Source organism: Nansenia antarctica, assembly GCF_963989245.1.
Source record: "Nansenia antarctica genome assembly, chromosome: 17".
In the NCBI taxonomy this organism is placed as follows: domain Eukaryota; kingdom Metazoa; phylum Chordata; class Actinopteri; order Argentiniformes; family Microstomatidae; genus Nansenia; species Nansenia antarctica.
Window position 1 is genome coordinate 4,337,801 of NC_137687.1, and position 15,000 is coordinate 4,352,800.

The 15,000-nt window shown below is 46.0% G+C and overlaps 1 protein-coding gene across 1 annotated transcript in view; it reads left to right on the forward strand.

The window, feature by feature from the left end:
• The window catches only part of arhgef11 (Rho guanine nucleotide exchange factor (GEF) 11), a gene marked incomplete at its 5' end in the record, with an annotated part of 34,421 nt that extends 24,048 nt beyond the window's left edge, over positions 1 to 10,373 (forward strand). Inside the window, 9 exons of the mRNA XM_080547455.1 lie at positions 1,391 to 1,573; positions 2,698 to 2,779; positions 2,913 to 2,996; positions 3,149 to 3,207; positions 3,798 to 3,947; positions 4,679 to 4,915; positions 6,532 to 6,881; positions 7,321 to 7,453; positions 7,973 to 10,373. Of these exons, the coding sequence (XP_080403581.1) occupies positions 1,391 to 1,573; positions 2,698 to 2,779; positions 2,913 to 2,996; positions 3,149 to 3,207; positions 3,798 to 3,947; positions 4,679 to 4,915; positions 6,532 to 6,881; positions 7,321 to 7,453; positions 7,973 to 8,025 (1,331 nt within the window). The 3' untranslated portion in view covers positions 8,026 to 10,373. The remainder of the gene's footprint in view (positions 1 to 1,390; positions 1,574 to 2,697; positions 2,780 to 2,912; positions 2,997 to 3,148; positions 3,208 to 3,797; positions 3,948 to 4,678; positions 4,916 to 6,531; positions 6,882 to 7,320; positions 7,454 to 7,972) is intronic.
• Between the last annotated feature and the right edge of the window lie 4,627 nt (positions 10,374 to 15,000).

The window sequence follows — 15,000 nt, forward strand, 5'->3', positions numbered from 1 at the left end:
CCTCCCCTCCCCTCCCCTCTCATCTCCTCTCCTCTCCTCTCCTCTCCTCACCTCTCCTCTCCTCACCTCTCCTCTCCTCTCCTCACCTCTCCTCTCCTCACCTCTCCTCTCCTCACCTCTCCTCTCCTCTCCTCCTCTCCTCTCCTCCCCTCCCCTCTCATCTCCTCTCCTCTCCTCTCCTCTCCTCACCTCTCCTCTCCTCACCTCTCCTCTCCTCTCCTCACCTCTCCTCTCCTCTCCTCACCTCTCCTCTCCTCTCCTCTCTCCTCTCCTCTCCTCACCTCTCCTCTCCTCACCTCTCCTCTCCTCACCTCTCCTCTCCTCTCCTCACCCCTCCTCTCCTCTCCTCACCTCTCCTCTCCTCCTCTCCTCTCCTCTCCTCTCCCCTCCCCTCATCTCCTCTCTCGCCTCTCCTCTCCTCTCCTCTCCTCTCCCCTCCCCTCATCTCCTCTCCCCTCATCTCCTCTCCCCTCCTCACCTCTCCTCTCTCCTCTCCTCCCCTCCCCTCCTCTCCCCTCCTCACCTCTCCTCTCCCCTCCCCTCTCCTCCTCTCCCCTCTCCTCTCCCCTCCCCTCCCCTCCTCTCCTCTCCTCACCCCTCCCCTCCTCCCCTCCCCTCTCCTCTCCCCTCCTCTCCTCTCCCCTCCTCTCCCCTCCCCTCCCCCCCTCTCCTCCTCTCCTCTCCTCTCCCCTCCCCTCCTCTCCTCTCCCCTCCTCTCCTCCCCTCCTCTCCCCTCCTCTCCTCTCCCCTCTCCTCCTCTCCCCTCCCCTCCTCTCCTCTCCCCTCCCCTCTCCTCTCCTCCCCTCCCCTCCCCTCCTCTCCCCTCCTCTCCTCTCCTCTCCTCTCCTCTCCTCTCCTCTCCTCCCCTCCTCACCTCTCCTCACCTCTCCTCCTCCTCTCCTCACCTCTCCTCCCCTCTCCTCTCCTCTCCTCTCCTTTCCTCTCCTCACCTCTCCTCCTCTCCTCCTCCTCTCCTCACCTCTCCTCTCCTCCTCTCCTCACCTCTCCTCTCCTCCCCTCTCCTCTCCTCTCCTCTCCTCTTCTCTCCTCACCTCTACTCCCCTCCTCTCCTCTCATCTCCTCCCCTCTCCTCTCCTCCCCTCCCCTCCCCTCCTCTCCTCTCCTCTCCTCTCCCCTCCCCTCCCCTCCTCTCCCCTCCTCTCCCCTCCCCTCCCCTCCCTCCTCTCCTCACCTCTCCTCCTCTCCCCTCCACACCTCTCCCCTCCTCTCCCCTCCTCTCCCCTCCCCTCCCCTCCTCCTCTCCCCTCCTCACCTCTCCTCTCCCCTCCCCTCCTCTCCTCTCCCCTCCCCTCCCCTCCCCTCCTCTCCTCCCCTCCCCTCCTCTCCTCTCCTCTCCTCTCCTCTCCTCTCTTCTCCTCTCCCCTCTCAGAGATCCAGGCTCTGCTGCTGTCAGACATGCTGGTGTTCCTCCAGAGAGGTCCAGACGACAGGCTCCAGCTGCGTTGCCCGTCCCGCTGGCTGGGTGGAGGGGTAGGAGGCAGCGGGGACTCCAAGACCTCCTTCAGCCCCGTGGTCCAGCTGGACTCACTCCTGGTCCGCTCCGTGGCGACTGGTAAGACTCAGGGGTCAGGGGTCAGGGGGGGATATGAGAGATTGTATGAATCAGGGGCGGCTGTGGTGCAGGAGGTAGAGCCGCCGTCTAATGATCGCAAGGTTGGCAGATCGGCGGTCCGAGCCCCGGCTGGCCACATGTCGAAGTGTCCTTGGGCAAGACACTGAACCCCAAATTGCTCCCAGTGAGCGAGCCGGCACCTTGCATGGTAGCTTGCCGCCGTTGGTGTGTGAATGTGTGAATGTGTGTGTGAATGGGTGAATGAGAGGCCGTTGTAAAGCGCTTTGGATAAAGGCGCTATATAAGTGCAGTCCATTTACCATTAGGGGGGGATATGAGAGATTGTATGAATGGTCTGTTGGTATGTGGAGGGTGAACACCTGACTAATAATAAAGCTGCAATATGGAGTGAAATGACCCCTTAGTAGTTACTCAATATAGAATTGTAGTGAGTGTTTATGAATGTGACCATGCTGATCATTAGATTAGATCTGTAGTTCAGAGGTATATATTAGGGGTGGGCATCGATGATCGATTAATTGATCGATAAGGTCTTGGTCGATTTTTTTTTTTTTTTTTTTTCGGGAAAAAGAAATTGGGCAGAAATAACAAGCATGTTTTCCTTGGGGAAACAACTTTATTTGTGTTGCTATTGCACACATTCATTCATTCACATCCAAACTAGACACTACAGTCAGATAACAAGCCACAAGGCAGTGAGTAGCCTAAATTGTTTAACTTAAAAACACATTTTACGTTATAAATAAAAATATAGAAAATATGTAACTCACCATAGGAGCAGTAAAAAACAGTTACTCACAAATAGGAGGATGACTGAAAACGTTAGTGTCCTTAAGAGCGTCCAGCTTAACTTAAATTTAAACTCCAGCGAGAGACTGTAGGCGGCAGGCCTACTGGTTCTTGTTCAGAAAGATGATCATGTTAACATGTTCAGGGGTGAGAGACGAACGCAATCTGGTGACACGTGGACAAACTAATTTCCATTATTATTATTAAAAAAAAAAAAAAAAAAAAAAAAGATCGACCAAGACCTTATCGATCAATTAATCGATCATCGATGCCCACCCCTAGTATATCTTTATTGATGGTCATGTCCTCCACAGACAACAAGGCCCTCTATGTCATCAGCACCACAGAGAGACAGATCTACGAGCTGGTGGCCGGAACAGCCTCAGAGAAAAACACGTGAGCATGAACTACAACATCTATATCTACGTACCGTCTAGTCGACTGGTGCCAAAAGAATATGAGCAGACTGCGCCGTGCGGCGTTCTCGCAAGGTAGTACATTTGAAGAAAACGTTTATTATTTTTCACAGCTGGAAGGACCAACTTGAAAAGACGATCTCATTGGCTGCTGGGTCCTCGCCTTCAACCAATCACGGATCCACGCCTACGCCTTCGTGAGTGTCTCTAAGTTGACACGTGTCTATCAATTCCCATTGTAAAAAAGACCAAAACGACTTGTGTTCAGTCTGATTGTAAACCGTTACGGTAGTGGTAAACAGTGCCGTGTTGACTAGGTTTGTAACTCATCTGTCTGTCTGTCTCTCAGCTCACCAAGCCTCGGCAACGCCTCCCCCATCTCGACTGGCAGCCACGTCTACCAATCAGGTGAGACATCGTGTTGAGTCAGGAGCCATAATGTGGAATGTTGGTGTGGATTCTAATATCTCCAGGTTCATATGAGTCAATACTAGTCGACATTGACAGATCAGTTATGCCGGCACACATGATGTGACTGAACACACCTGACTAACCAGAAACACCTCGTGAGCTTAGAATGATAAGGTTCTATCTCCGTTTAGGGTAGTTCAGAGATATTGAGCGTCAATGTTTTTACATTCAACTTTGTTCATGAATTACTAACTAAAAAATGAACTGTGTAAAAGTGTTGTAATTTCTGGTGAAACCAACATGTACACAAATAAACCATAAAATAAAAGCGGAGAATCTTATGCTTTCACAGCCATAGTCATTGTTCGATTTAAAATCCAAAACCGTTGGTGTATAAGAGCCAAAAGAAGAAGAAAAATGCTTCACTGTTCCATTACTTGTGCAGGGCACTGTACTGTATATTGTGTGAGTCAGGTAATATAACACAACGTTAGTTGTTGGTGGACAATTTACTCCCATATTTGTGAGATTTCCATAAAATAATGTTTCCCGTTGTTCCTCTGACCGTCTCACCGTCTTTGTTTCAGACGACTCGCTGACAGAGCGATCGGTTTCCATAGAGACGGACTCCCCTAACGACGACTGCGCGCTCACGCCCACCACGCCGACGGACCCATCGGGATCTTTCCTGTGCAGCGAGGGGACAGTCGGGGTGGCCGAGGCGGCTCTACAAGACGGTGAGTTCACAGAAGGAATCCCCTAAACCTCTGTTTTTATACACTGATCCTGTTGCCAACATCACTTATACGCAGGGTTCCCGCACTGGTCTAAAAAAAAGCCTTAAAGTCTAAAATCCAGCAATCCGATTTATTTATAAGGCCTAAAAAGGTCTTAAGGTTCAGTTATTAGGTCAAAAAAAATAATATATAATAAATATATAATAAATATTTATTTAATAATAAAAAATATTTACGTGGAAATGAATCAAGCTGGAACCAAAAAAATGCCAATTTGCTACCGCCGGGAGAAGGGGTGTCACAATAGGTCTAGAATTCTATTCAAAGAGGTCTAAAAAAAGGTCTAAAAAGGTCTTAGATTTGACTTGTTGAAACTTGTAGGAACCTTGTATACAGTACTGTTGTTTGTTTCTGTGAACAGTCAACTCGTGAGCTTAGAATTATAAGGTTCTATCTCCGTTTAGGGCAGTTCAGAGATATTGAGCGTCAAAGTTTTTACATTCCATAATGTTTTGTGAGATGGAACCTTTGTATTTTATGAATTACTAACTCAAAAATGTCAACATTTAAAAAAATAACACCACACAGGCATTAATAAACACCAAATGGATCAGATTATGTAAAAAAACTCAATTTTGACAAAAATGGAGATAGAACCTTATAATTCTAACGTCACGCATTGTAAAAGATCCAGCAGCACGGTAGAGCAAATCTCTCTTCTGTTCTCGCAGTGGAGACTCTCAGGACACTGATTTTCCGAGATCTGGAGGAGGACGGTTGGAGCCACGATTCGGACGACACGCCCACCAACGAGACAGCCAATGAGAGGAGTCCGTTCAATGACAGACACAGGCCAGACTCCTCAGAGACTCTCCTGAGTGTTAGCCCCAACCAATGGGAGGCTGAGCTCACGGAGGCTCAGTCTTCAGAGACAGAGCAACACAACATTGTTCAGGTTGTGAGGAAAGGTAACGAGAGCAGAGACTTATGGGTAATCTAATAATGTTGCCGACGTGAGCCGCATGACTGCTTCTCTCTGTGTGGAGGAAGCTCGGTGTCCACTAGGATCAAATGAAGTCACAGGTCCACAGAATGAATGTGCCTCATTGTGATTGGTTGAATATGCACACCTTCCTATCTCTCTGCATGTGCACAAATACCTGTGTGATTCCGTTGTTCTGGTGCTCATGCACGTTTTCTCTCTTCTCTATATCTTTTCCTCCATGATTGTACACGCTTTTTTTCCCCTCACACACACACCACTCTCTCTGTCGTACCTCCTTCCCCTCACACGACATATGTAAACAATGATGTTTTGCTCTTCTACACACTTTATGCACACACACACACACACACACACACACACACTCCTTCACACAAATCTATCCTCTATGCACAGCTGTGGTTGCGGGCTCTCCTTCTATCCCTGATGACATCACTGATGATGTCAACCTCCACTCCAACCAATCATCTGAGCCCACAGGCGAGGAGAGTGTACAGGGTAACAATGCTCTCTTGTAGATAGTCTAGTTTCTCCAAATAAAACAACCTCCGTTAGTTCTCTTTGTTGGTCCATAGCCTCATCCTTATCGTAAGAAAGAATTCTCCAGTCCATGTTATTGTAAGAAATTATTATTATATTGCAGCAATTATTATTACAGTGAAGGCTGAGTTTTTCTAGGTCAGGTGACCCAGTGCCCCACTATTTGTAATGCAGGATTTCATAAAGCTGTAGGCAGTAGTACCCTCTCACTATTCGGTTGTTAAGTCGTGACGTGTTTCCGGGTCCAACGTTGGCTGAGGCGCTCTCTTCGAAATGCCGCAGTGCTGTGTCCCTTGTTGTATGAATAGATCAGAGTCTAAAAAACGATTGAACTGTCATTCTACTGCTTTAGTACACTGGTACTTTGGTGCGTGGATTTTTTTTATTTGGACCCGGAAATTGCTAAATGTCACGTGTGACGTCAGACTTAACAACCGAATAAAAGTTGGGCAGATGCTAGGTGCAGTGCTTGAGACGACCCAACTCTGGCGTTGTTACACTGTTGAATAGAAATTAAAGAACATCGGTTAGGTATTAGGTAAGGGTTCCAGTTAGGATAAAGGTTATGGGAAGTGTCATCCCAAGCACTGGCGGACTCAGAGGGGCGGCAGGGGGGGGCGACCGCCCCTCCTGGTGCCCCCATGGTTGAAAAACTTCTGTCTTAAGTGCCCTTTTGAGTGGGGAAAATGAGAGGACGGGCCCTATTGGTGCCCCTCCAATGGTCTAAACTTGACCATGTTCCCCCACAGTTGAAAAACTTCGCACTTAAGTGCCCTTTTGAGTGGCAAAATTAGAGGATGTGCCCTATTGGCTGCCCTTCCAATGGTCTAAACTTGACCATGTGCACTGATGGGGTCCCATGTTGTGCAGTAGGTGCCCTTTTTTTCTTTTCGCCCCTGCCCTTCAAACAGCCTGAGTCCGCCACTGGTCCCAAGGATCCCACTTTGCATCTACTGTACCCAGTAGGATCATTTCACCATAGAGGTTAGGGTTAGACCCTCCCCCTTAGCTTTGTTCATTCCCTCTCTGTGTGCCCTATAGGAAACACCTTCTACCTGGTGATGCCTACGGAGCATAGCGACGGCCTGGCGGACGAGAGCCACACGGACGACATCACGGACGATGTCACTGACCCCCCGACCCCGACCACTACTGAGAGTCCTGAACTGGAACAGGAAGTGACGTCATCATCACCCGAACAGCATGAGGAAGAAGCGCAAGAAGCCTCTTCTATCCTGTCTACGGCTGACCAATCAGAACCTGCGCATCCTAACCAGGAGGAAGGGGAGCTTGGCCAATCACAAAGCAGTCATCAGAGTCATGTGATCAAGAACGTGGATGAGATTTTTCACACAATCGAGGGGCTGATGAGCAAGTTGCACCAGCTGAAGGTAAAAGCATTTAAGCGTACAGGATGCATATGTTACGCTACATGTGGGAATACGGTACATGTGGGAAAACTAGGGTTAGGGTTAGGTGCTAGGGTGCTACGGTTAGGGTTAGGGTTAGGGTTAAGGCTAGGGTTAGGGTTAGACATGCCAGCATGTACCAAGTCACCCTAGCACCTAACCCTAACCCTAGTTTTCCCACATGTACCGTATTCCCACATGTACCGTAACACATACACACACAAATACACAGATGTTTCAAAAAAAATTGCAGTCACACCAGTATTTGCTTTGTATTTATTTGTGCATTCACCTTTACACACATTACTGAACTCATTCAGGTGCATACTCAAAAAGCTTTTTTGGGAATATAGAACAGTGTTCTTTTTACATTATATAATGTTTTGTTAAACCTGGACTTTTATATAACACCCCCCCATAGGACATAGAGACTGCCCATCATCAGCTTCTGAAAACTCTGAGAGAGCCGTCTGTCAATCAGGAATCAGGAGACATCCCTGGTAACCCAGCAAACATCTCCAGAACTCCATCTCTGGACCCGGCCTCTGGGGATGGTGAGTAAGGGGTCAAAGGGCACAGGCTCAGAAGTCAAATAGATCAGTTTCCCAACAGTCTGTTTGTTGTTTCTGTGGAACAATTTCATTGGATGCCAGGCTTCATTAAAGGCATTTTTTTCAAATGATTCTAAAAATCGAATTCCAAAGGCAAGGCAAGTTTATTTATAATGCACATTTCATACAACGGGCAATTCAAAGTGCTTTACATACAGCATTAAAGAATACAGCAAGAGGACAATAGTAAGAAAATAAAAATGACAAGACGAATATATATATATATATATACATATATATGTTACAGTACATACATGTGGGAAAACTAGGGTTAGGGTTCGGTGCTACGTCGACTTGGTACATGCTGGCATGTCTAACCCTAACCCTAACCATAACCGTAGTACCCTAGCACCTAACCCTAGTTTTCCCACATGTACCGTATTCCCACATGTACCGTAACATATATATATACACACATTTCTGTCATTGATAAGTCTCCTTTGTTTTAACCGCCACATTCAGGAAAAGAGGGCGTCCCAGCAGAGCCACCCAAGATCCAGTCCACAGGATTCTGATCATCTCAGAGTGTACTTTTAATGGACGGACACACACCCTTGCCCCCACCATAGCTGCACACACTCACAACACACTGATGGACTGGAACCCCTAGCCTGTTCGCCAACCCTCCCCCCTACCCCACCCAAATCCCAGCATGCACTGGTTGAGTGAGCAGAATCCCAAGGAGAGCTGTGAAGTTGTACGTGTTGCACTGAGACGTCAGGAAATAGAAGCAGGACTGATGACCTTCCCCTGATACCCAAGGATGGGTCAGCCAATCACAGGTCTAGAATGACCTCTGTGTGACCTCCGAGGAGCCCACGGACAAGAGGGCAACGACGACGGGAAAAAAGGACCATTGTTGGAACAGTGAAGTAGGGAACGGGTGTGTGGGGAAGGTTGTGTGAAGGAGCAACAAGAGGGGAAGTAGGAAGAATCTGAACCTGTGAGGATGTAATGTCGTGGAAGAAGTGTTAAAGGAAAATGCGGTTGGTTTGGTTACATTTGAAGGATAGATTTGTACAGATTGAAAAAAGGAGGTGATTTTAAAGGAAGGAGCAATAAAAAATGACAGAAATGGTTGAGTGGCGAACTGAAGGAGGACCCCAGCACTTTACCCATAATGCATCCATTCATTTGTCATGTGTACATACAGTACTCCACAACGGATTTGGTCAGGGACTGGACAAAACCACTGGCTCCATCGTGACATTGTGGGCCTATGCAGCTGAACCCTTGACTTTTGAGCCAAGATGGCGGCGGTCTCTGCCGTTGCTTTCACTTACAGTATGCCATGAAGGCCGAAGAACTGTGTCTATATATTCAGGTTTTTTGCACTGGGCCCTGTAGAAAGAATTGGTTGGATTCATCATAAAAGGGTAACAATGTCATTCAAGCATCATTTGTCCATATCCACACATCAGAGAAAGAAGAAACATGAAGGAAGAGGAAGTTTGTTGTCATTCTGGATTATACCAAGATGGCCGACATGCTGTTCAGCATGTACCGGCGGTATCTGTGCAGCTGCTAAGCTAAGGAATAGGTGTCCGTAAGCGACATATTTGAGCGTTACTACAATGACGCGTCGTGGTAACACTACTGTACTGAATTGCTGTTTTATTCTTACAGCTCCATACTAAGATATACAGGGATCACTACAGAGAAAGGAAACATGTTTAACGAATACACAGATGTCTATCTATCATGTCATCATTTTGGTTTCTAAGGATACGCTCTACTGTTTTGTATATATACTGTGAATCCCAACCCGCCGTCTCTCCCATCTATACCTTAAATAGTGTTGATGCTATACTGCTGCACCAAAACATGAAGGGACTATTCTATACATGGAGTAGCACACCTTGACGTAGTAAGCAGGATTGCGGTCAATTCAGTTTCAATTCAGCAAAGTGATTTGTGGGGAAAAAACTAAAACATTGAAAACAGATACCCTTAGTTGCAGTCATTAAATGTTAATTGACTGAATTGTAATTGAACTGAACTCCCAACCCTGGTAGTTAAGACACCCTCTGTACCAGGAGAGGCTGTTGGAAGGTAGAAGTCGAAGGACGAGCTCATTGTAATGAGGTTCTAATGATGTCGATACCGTTCCCCATTTCAATTCCATGCATTACAATGAGCCCGTCTTTTCCGATTTCTACCTCCACCAGCCTCCCCCTGCTCTGCACACATACCTTGTATTCATCAGGAGAGATCTGTAGCCGTAGGAAACCCAGTGTTCAGGTGTGTGATCAGCATATATTACTGTGACACTAAAAGCCCAGTGTGTGTTTGGGTGTTGGAGGACATGCAGTGGTTAGTTGACGTTAACTTGGCATGGTAGAGAAGACTTCCAGACTTTCTTTCTTAATTACTTTCGTTCTTATCTTTTATTATTATGCTCCATCTATCTAGTCATCCTTCTCCTCTCCTATTCTTTTTTCCTCTCTCTCCTCTTGAGTATAATTTTTTTCACCTACGCCTTTCCATTTTCTACCTCTTATTCTTCTTTTTCTCTCTAGTCTTTTTCCATGTTTCTCTTTGATGTCTTCTGTTCGCACCTCGCTTATAAAGAGGTTATAACAGATTTGTTCCCTTGTAATATGTTGCACAGCAAACTCCTGCACAGTGCAAACTACTGTATGGATACACAGGACTTTAATGATCCGCTTCTCTCGTTTTTTTTTTTTTCTTCCTTGTTCACTCATGTAATATAGAAATCACACTCCTTGTTTTATATGTAATACTTTTTTTTCTTCTGTAAAGCCTTAGTCGTTTTTCTTTTTATTTTATTTTTTGTAGATACTATGATAAAAGATGTGTAAATTATTTTCTGTCCCGTTTTTAAAAATGGCGAGATTGTTAGCAGTGCACAGAAGGAAAATGAACTCATGTTTCAGATTCATGTGTTTTGTGACATTAAAAACAAACATGTTTAAAACCTTGACATTGTTTTTGACAGGTTGACCATTCACAAGCAAACCATTCCAGGTTCAGAGGTTGGGGCCAAGGTCTGTAGGCTTTACACAGTTCCAGTTTTTTAATTTAATTTCTGTATTTAACCTTTATTTAAGCAGTCACATTGACATTACAAGCCGTGCATTCACAATTTGAATGAATGAATGAATGAATGGACTTTATTGTCATTGCTACAGTACAGGTACCAAACAACTGTACAATTGTGTATGAATTTACAGTTCATACACAATTACAACATTATAAAACACAATCATTATAGAACCTTATAATTCTAAACTCATGACATATCGACAGAACACCGCTTGGTTGGAAGTAGCCATCCGCCCATTCAAGGGAACACGTGTGAGTGCCAGGGTGGATCATCATACATTAAAATAATGCGCTTTCTTTCCACAGACCAGGCAGCACATCCGAATAAGTGTTATTTATGCTGTGTTTAATGTGGCACAGGTGTTTCATTACAAACCAAAGAGGCAAAAATAAATCGCATCCCACGCCCTGCTGCGCATGCCCCCTCGGCGTGGCGCTCACTGGAGCGGCTAATGAGCCCTATCTCTGGGCTGGTTAAACCCCCATCACGATTTGGTTATCCCAATTAGGGCATCATTGGGGCTGTGGCTTTTCTAGGGCATTTCGAACATGGACTAGTGCATAGGCCTACATATGTTATTAAATAAATTAAATGGGCTAAATTTGGGTAAATGCCCCCAAAAAATGAGCATTCAAAGGTCACTCGCAGTTGTAATCTGTGGGGTGAAAGTGGTTTGGGGGTAGATTAGGCATCTGTAATTAAGCTCTTTAATGGGACAAAGTGCAGTTCAGAGACTGTCCACCCCTGAGAGGCAAGCAGCTGGGGCGCACAGATTACACACTTGCCTCTGTGAAACTGAAGGTGTGAGTCTGGGAACCGAGATAGGGTGGGGTGGGGGTGGGGGTGGGATAAGGGGGAGGGGGTGGGGGTGGGGGGAGGCAAAGGGATGAGGGGGGGGGGGGGGTTGTAGAGGAGTAAAAAGAGGCGGAGCACAGTTGGGGACTCCGGAGAGAGAGAGAGGCCATTGATTTGGAGTTGGCAAGCAGAAAGAAAGCAGGGTTTTTGAATGGGAGGAAATCCGAATCCATAGCCTTATAGTCGCAGTCCAAGAGAGAGTAACGGATTAAACCGTTTCCCGAAGAGAACGTGAGTCTTGGCATTGCAAAAAGAGAGAGAGAGACCGCGCAACGGGATTTGCCCAGGGGGGGGCGAGCAATTGTCCTGAAACCGGGCGACGTGTTTGTCGCTTAGAAGGACCCCTTGTCTTGTATGCTTACAAGGACAGTCACAGTCAACAGACAACACATGTCTTGGATTAAGAGCTGCAAATGGCTGATGATGGTGAACCAGAAATGGCCTATTGCATTCAGTTGGATTTCATTCTGTGATTATAAACGTGGCACTAAAGCGTTAGACTGTCCCGCACCCCTCTCTCTCTCTGCCGGCGATGGGGGGCTCCCAGTGAAGGACAGATGCAGACAGCACCGACTATGGGATGCGTCTCATGGCTTCTGTATAGCCTGGATGATTTTCAATTGAATAAAGGATATTGTAAACGAGAAGAAATCTAGAGGTTTCTTTTCCTTTTCCAATAAGGTGAATTGGGGAAAGAGAGAACAGTTTTGGACACATCCTGCACTGCAATGAGCTAAATTACAGTTTTGGATTTTTCTTTGTGTTGTGAGATTTTAGCTACATTTTCACTTTCAATAATTTGGGGTAGCATCCCGTTGAAAAGAAAGGTAAGCTATGTCCGGAGTATTTCCATCCACTGGTAATCATTTTTCAAACATGCAATTAAGCAATTCAGAACATAATTTAGTCATATATTGGTGCAAGCCAAGGTTCGTTTCATTCATTGCTTTCCATTCAACTCCAATAGCATGACCGTTTCATTTGGCCATTCATGTCTTTGGGGTGGTTCGTTGGTTATTCATCATTGATGACAAGTTGTCACTGATGGATATGATCGTATGATTGCCAACTTATTATTTTGCTAATGTGATCAGCCCGACAGATATTATGCGCCCATCTGTCACCATGGCCACTTGAGAAAGTGATCCAGACTTGAATCTCATTACAGTTGCAGTCTGTCTGTACAACTTTCATTTGGACTGTGTGTCTCAATTTGCAATTTTACGCACCACCGCCAAATATGCATTTATATATCGCAATGAATTTGAAACACAGCACGATTTAATAAGAGCTACAACACTTTGCATGCTGTCCTGTGCATTGCCTTTTGCAACAGTTTTGGGTAGATCTCGAGCGCATTCTCCACCGGGACACCCCAGACAGACATGCATTTATATATCGCAATGAATTTGAAACACAGCACGATTTAATTGAAGAGCTACAACAATTTGCATGCTTTTGCAGTGTGCAAGCCTTTTGCAACAATTTTGGGTAGATCTCGAGCGCATTCTCCACCGGGACACCCCAGACAGACATGGGCGTGTGAGACGCTGTTACTTTGTTGCAAATCTCAGATCTGACGGCTCGCGCGGCCACACAAAGCCACCTATTTGCATTTCTGAATTGCCACTGATAATCTAGTCTGATTAGGTTGCATATCATATTTACCTATGCATCAATCCTGGAGACGAGAGTGGTTTGAGGCGCATTCATTGTGTCTGCCTGTCAATGCGTAATGGAAAAGGCCCCAAAGCCTCTGGCTCGATTAGTTCAGCTATTCTATGGTCATAGACGTCGCCACGCCTCAAACTCCCACTGCCTCCCCGAGGCTTGGGTCTTTGCTAGGCCCCTGGTCTGGAAACTGGAACTAGACTATAACCAGCATGTAGGCTATGCCACCTGGGATTTGTGAACGTTTTTAGATGATTATGTTCACAAATCACAAGTGAAACCGTTCAGTGGGGCTGCTAAGGGATTGAGGAAACACACACACACACACACACACACACACACACATACACACACACACACACACACACACACACACAGGAAATAAGACAATAATAGGTAATGCAATATCCCCCACTACAACACACACCCATGACCACAGCAGCTCACATAAATCACAATTGCCCTGCTGCTGGAAAACAATTCAGGCCACTATTATTATTGTGTGTGAGAGAGATGGAGACTAGTGTTACGAGGCTGATCTCTGTTACAGTTGACAGACCTCTGAGTTGCACGAGTCATTGAACTAAGTTTTTAGATGAGGGGACAGTGAGGAGGGGTGACAGAAGCAGAGACAGCCGTCATAACTCATAACAGCAGTCATAATTCATAACTCATGTTGTGGGAGACTTCAGCACCTCTGAGTCACCATGTATGTCTGGCATTTTGGAACTGAATCACACAGATTGAACCCAGTAGCATTGGTGATGATAATACCTGTGGTTTCAAACGTCTCCTCAAGCTCGTTAATCTTAACATGTAGTACGCTTAACCAAAGATCATTTCTTAACATCATCATTACACTTCTTCTTATGTTTTTAATATCGGTCCTTCAGGCTGAATTAGATTAGACTTGTCTTCCTGTGAGGCTGCGAGACTCAAGGACAGGTCCTTTGAAAAGACAACAATTTTTTCCATTCGCCAAGTTTGTTTCACTAATATCATTATCCAAAACCAGTAAGTGACGTGTCTCTGCAAGTATACTGCCTTTGTAATGTTTTACTACCACAGTAAGCACTAGATTTAGGCCATGAATAGTAGGCCATGAAAACATGTCTCTACTGTCATAAATGTCCTTAGTAGTTACAGTAGTTACATATCATACATCAGGCCAAAAGCTCTATAACTTCGTTATAGTTCTCAATGACAGGTGGTAGCTAATGTTTTATAAAAAGAGCTTTGTGTGTGTTCGTGGGTGTGGGGTGGATGTCTGTGGGTGTCTGCCTGCACGTTCATGTCCTCCTCCTAACTCTGGAGCTCACGTCTTACTCTCACGTGAAACTTATTAAGTTGAAGGCCGAGGAGTGAATTGGAGGGGGTAGAGCGGAGAAGAGAGAGAGAGAGAGAGAGAGAGAGAGAGAGAGAGAGAGAGAGAGAGAGAGAGAGAGAGAGAGAGAGAGAGAGAGAGAGAGAGAGAGAGAGAGAGAGAGAGAGAGAGAGAGAGAGAGACAGAGAGACAGAGAGACAGAAATAGAGAGCAAAGAGGTGGTCCTTCATTACTCATTATTAGATTTAAGAATCAGGAGGGGAAAAAGTGACTGAATTGACATTCAATTGCAATAGATAGTCTGTTTGCAAACACCCCAGTACATTCTCACATATGCAAGAACAATCAGAATGAAGAAGAGGGTTTTTAGATGGAAAGGGAGAGAGGGTGGGGTCATGGGGAGTTGATGGTCAGGTTACCATGGTAGCACCCCCAGTCCCTTCTCACCCATAGCCCCTCATTCATCGCCATAGTAATAGCCAAGCTCTGTTGCCCCGGAGACTACGGGGGTTGGTAGGGGAATGTGGTGAGTGTGTGTGTGTGTGTGTGGGTGTGTGTGTGTGTGTGTGTGTG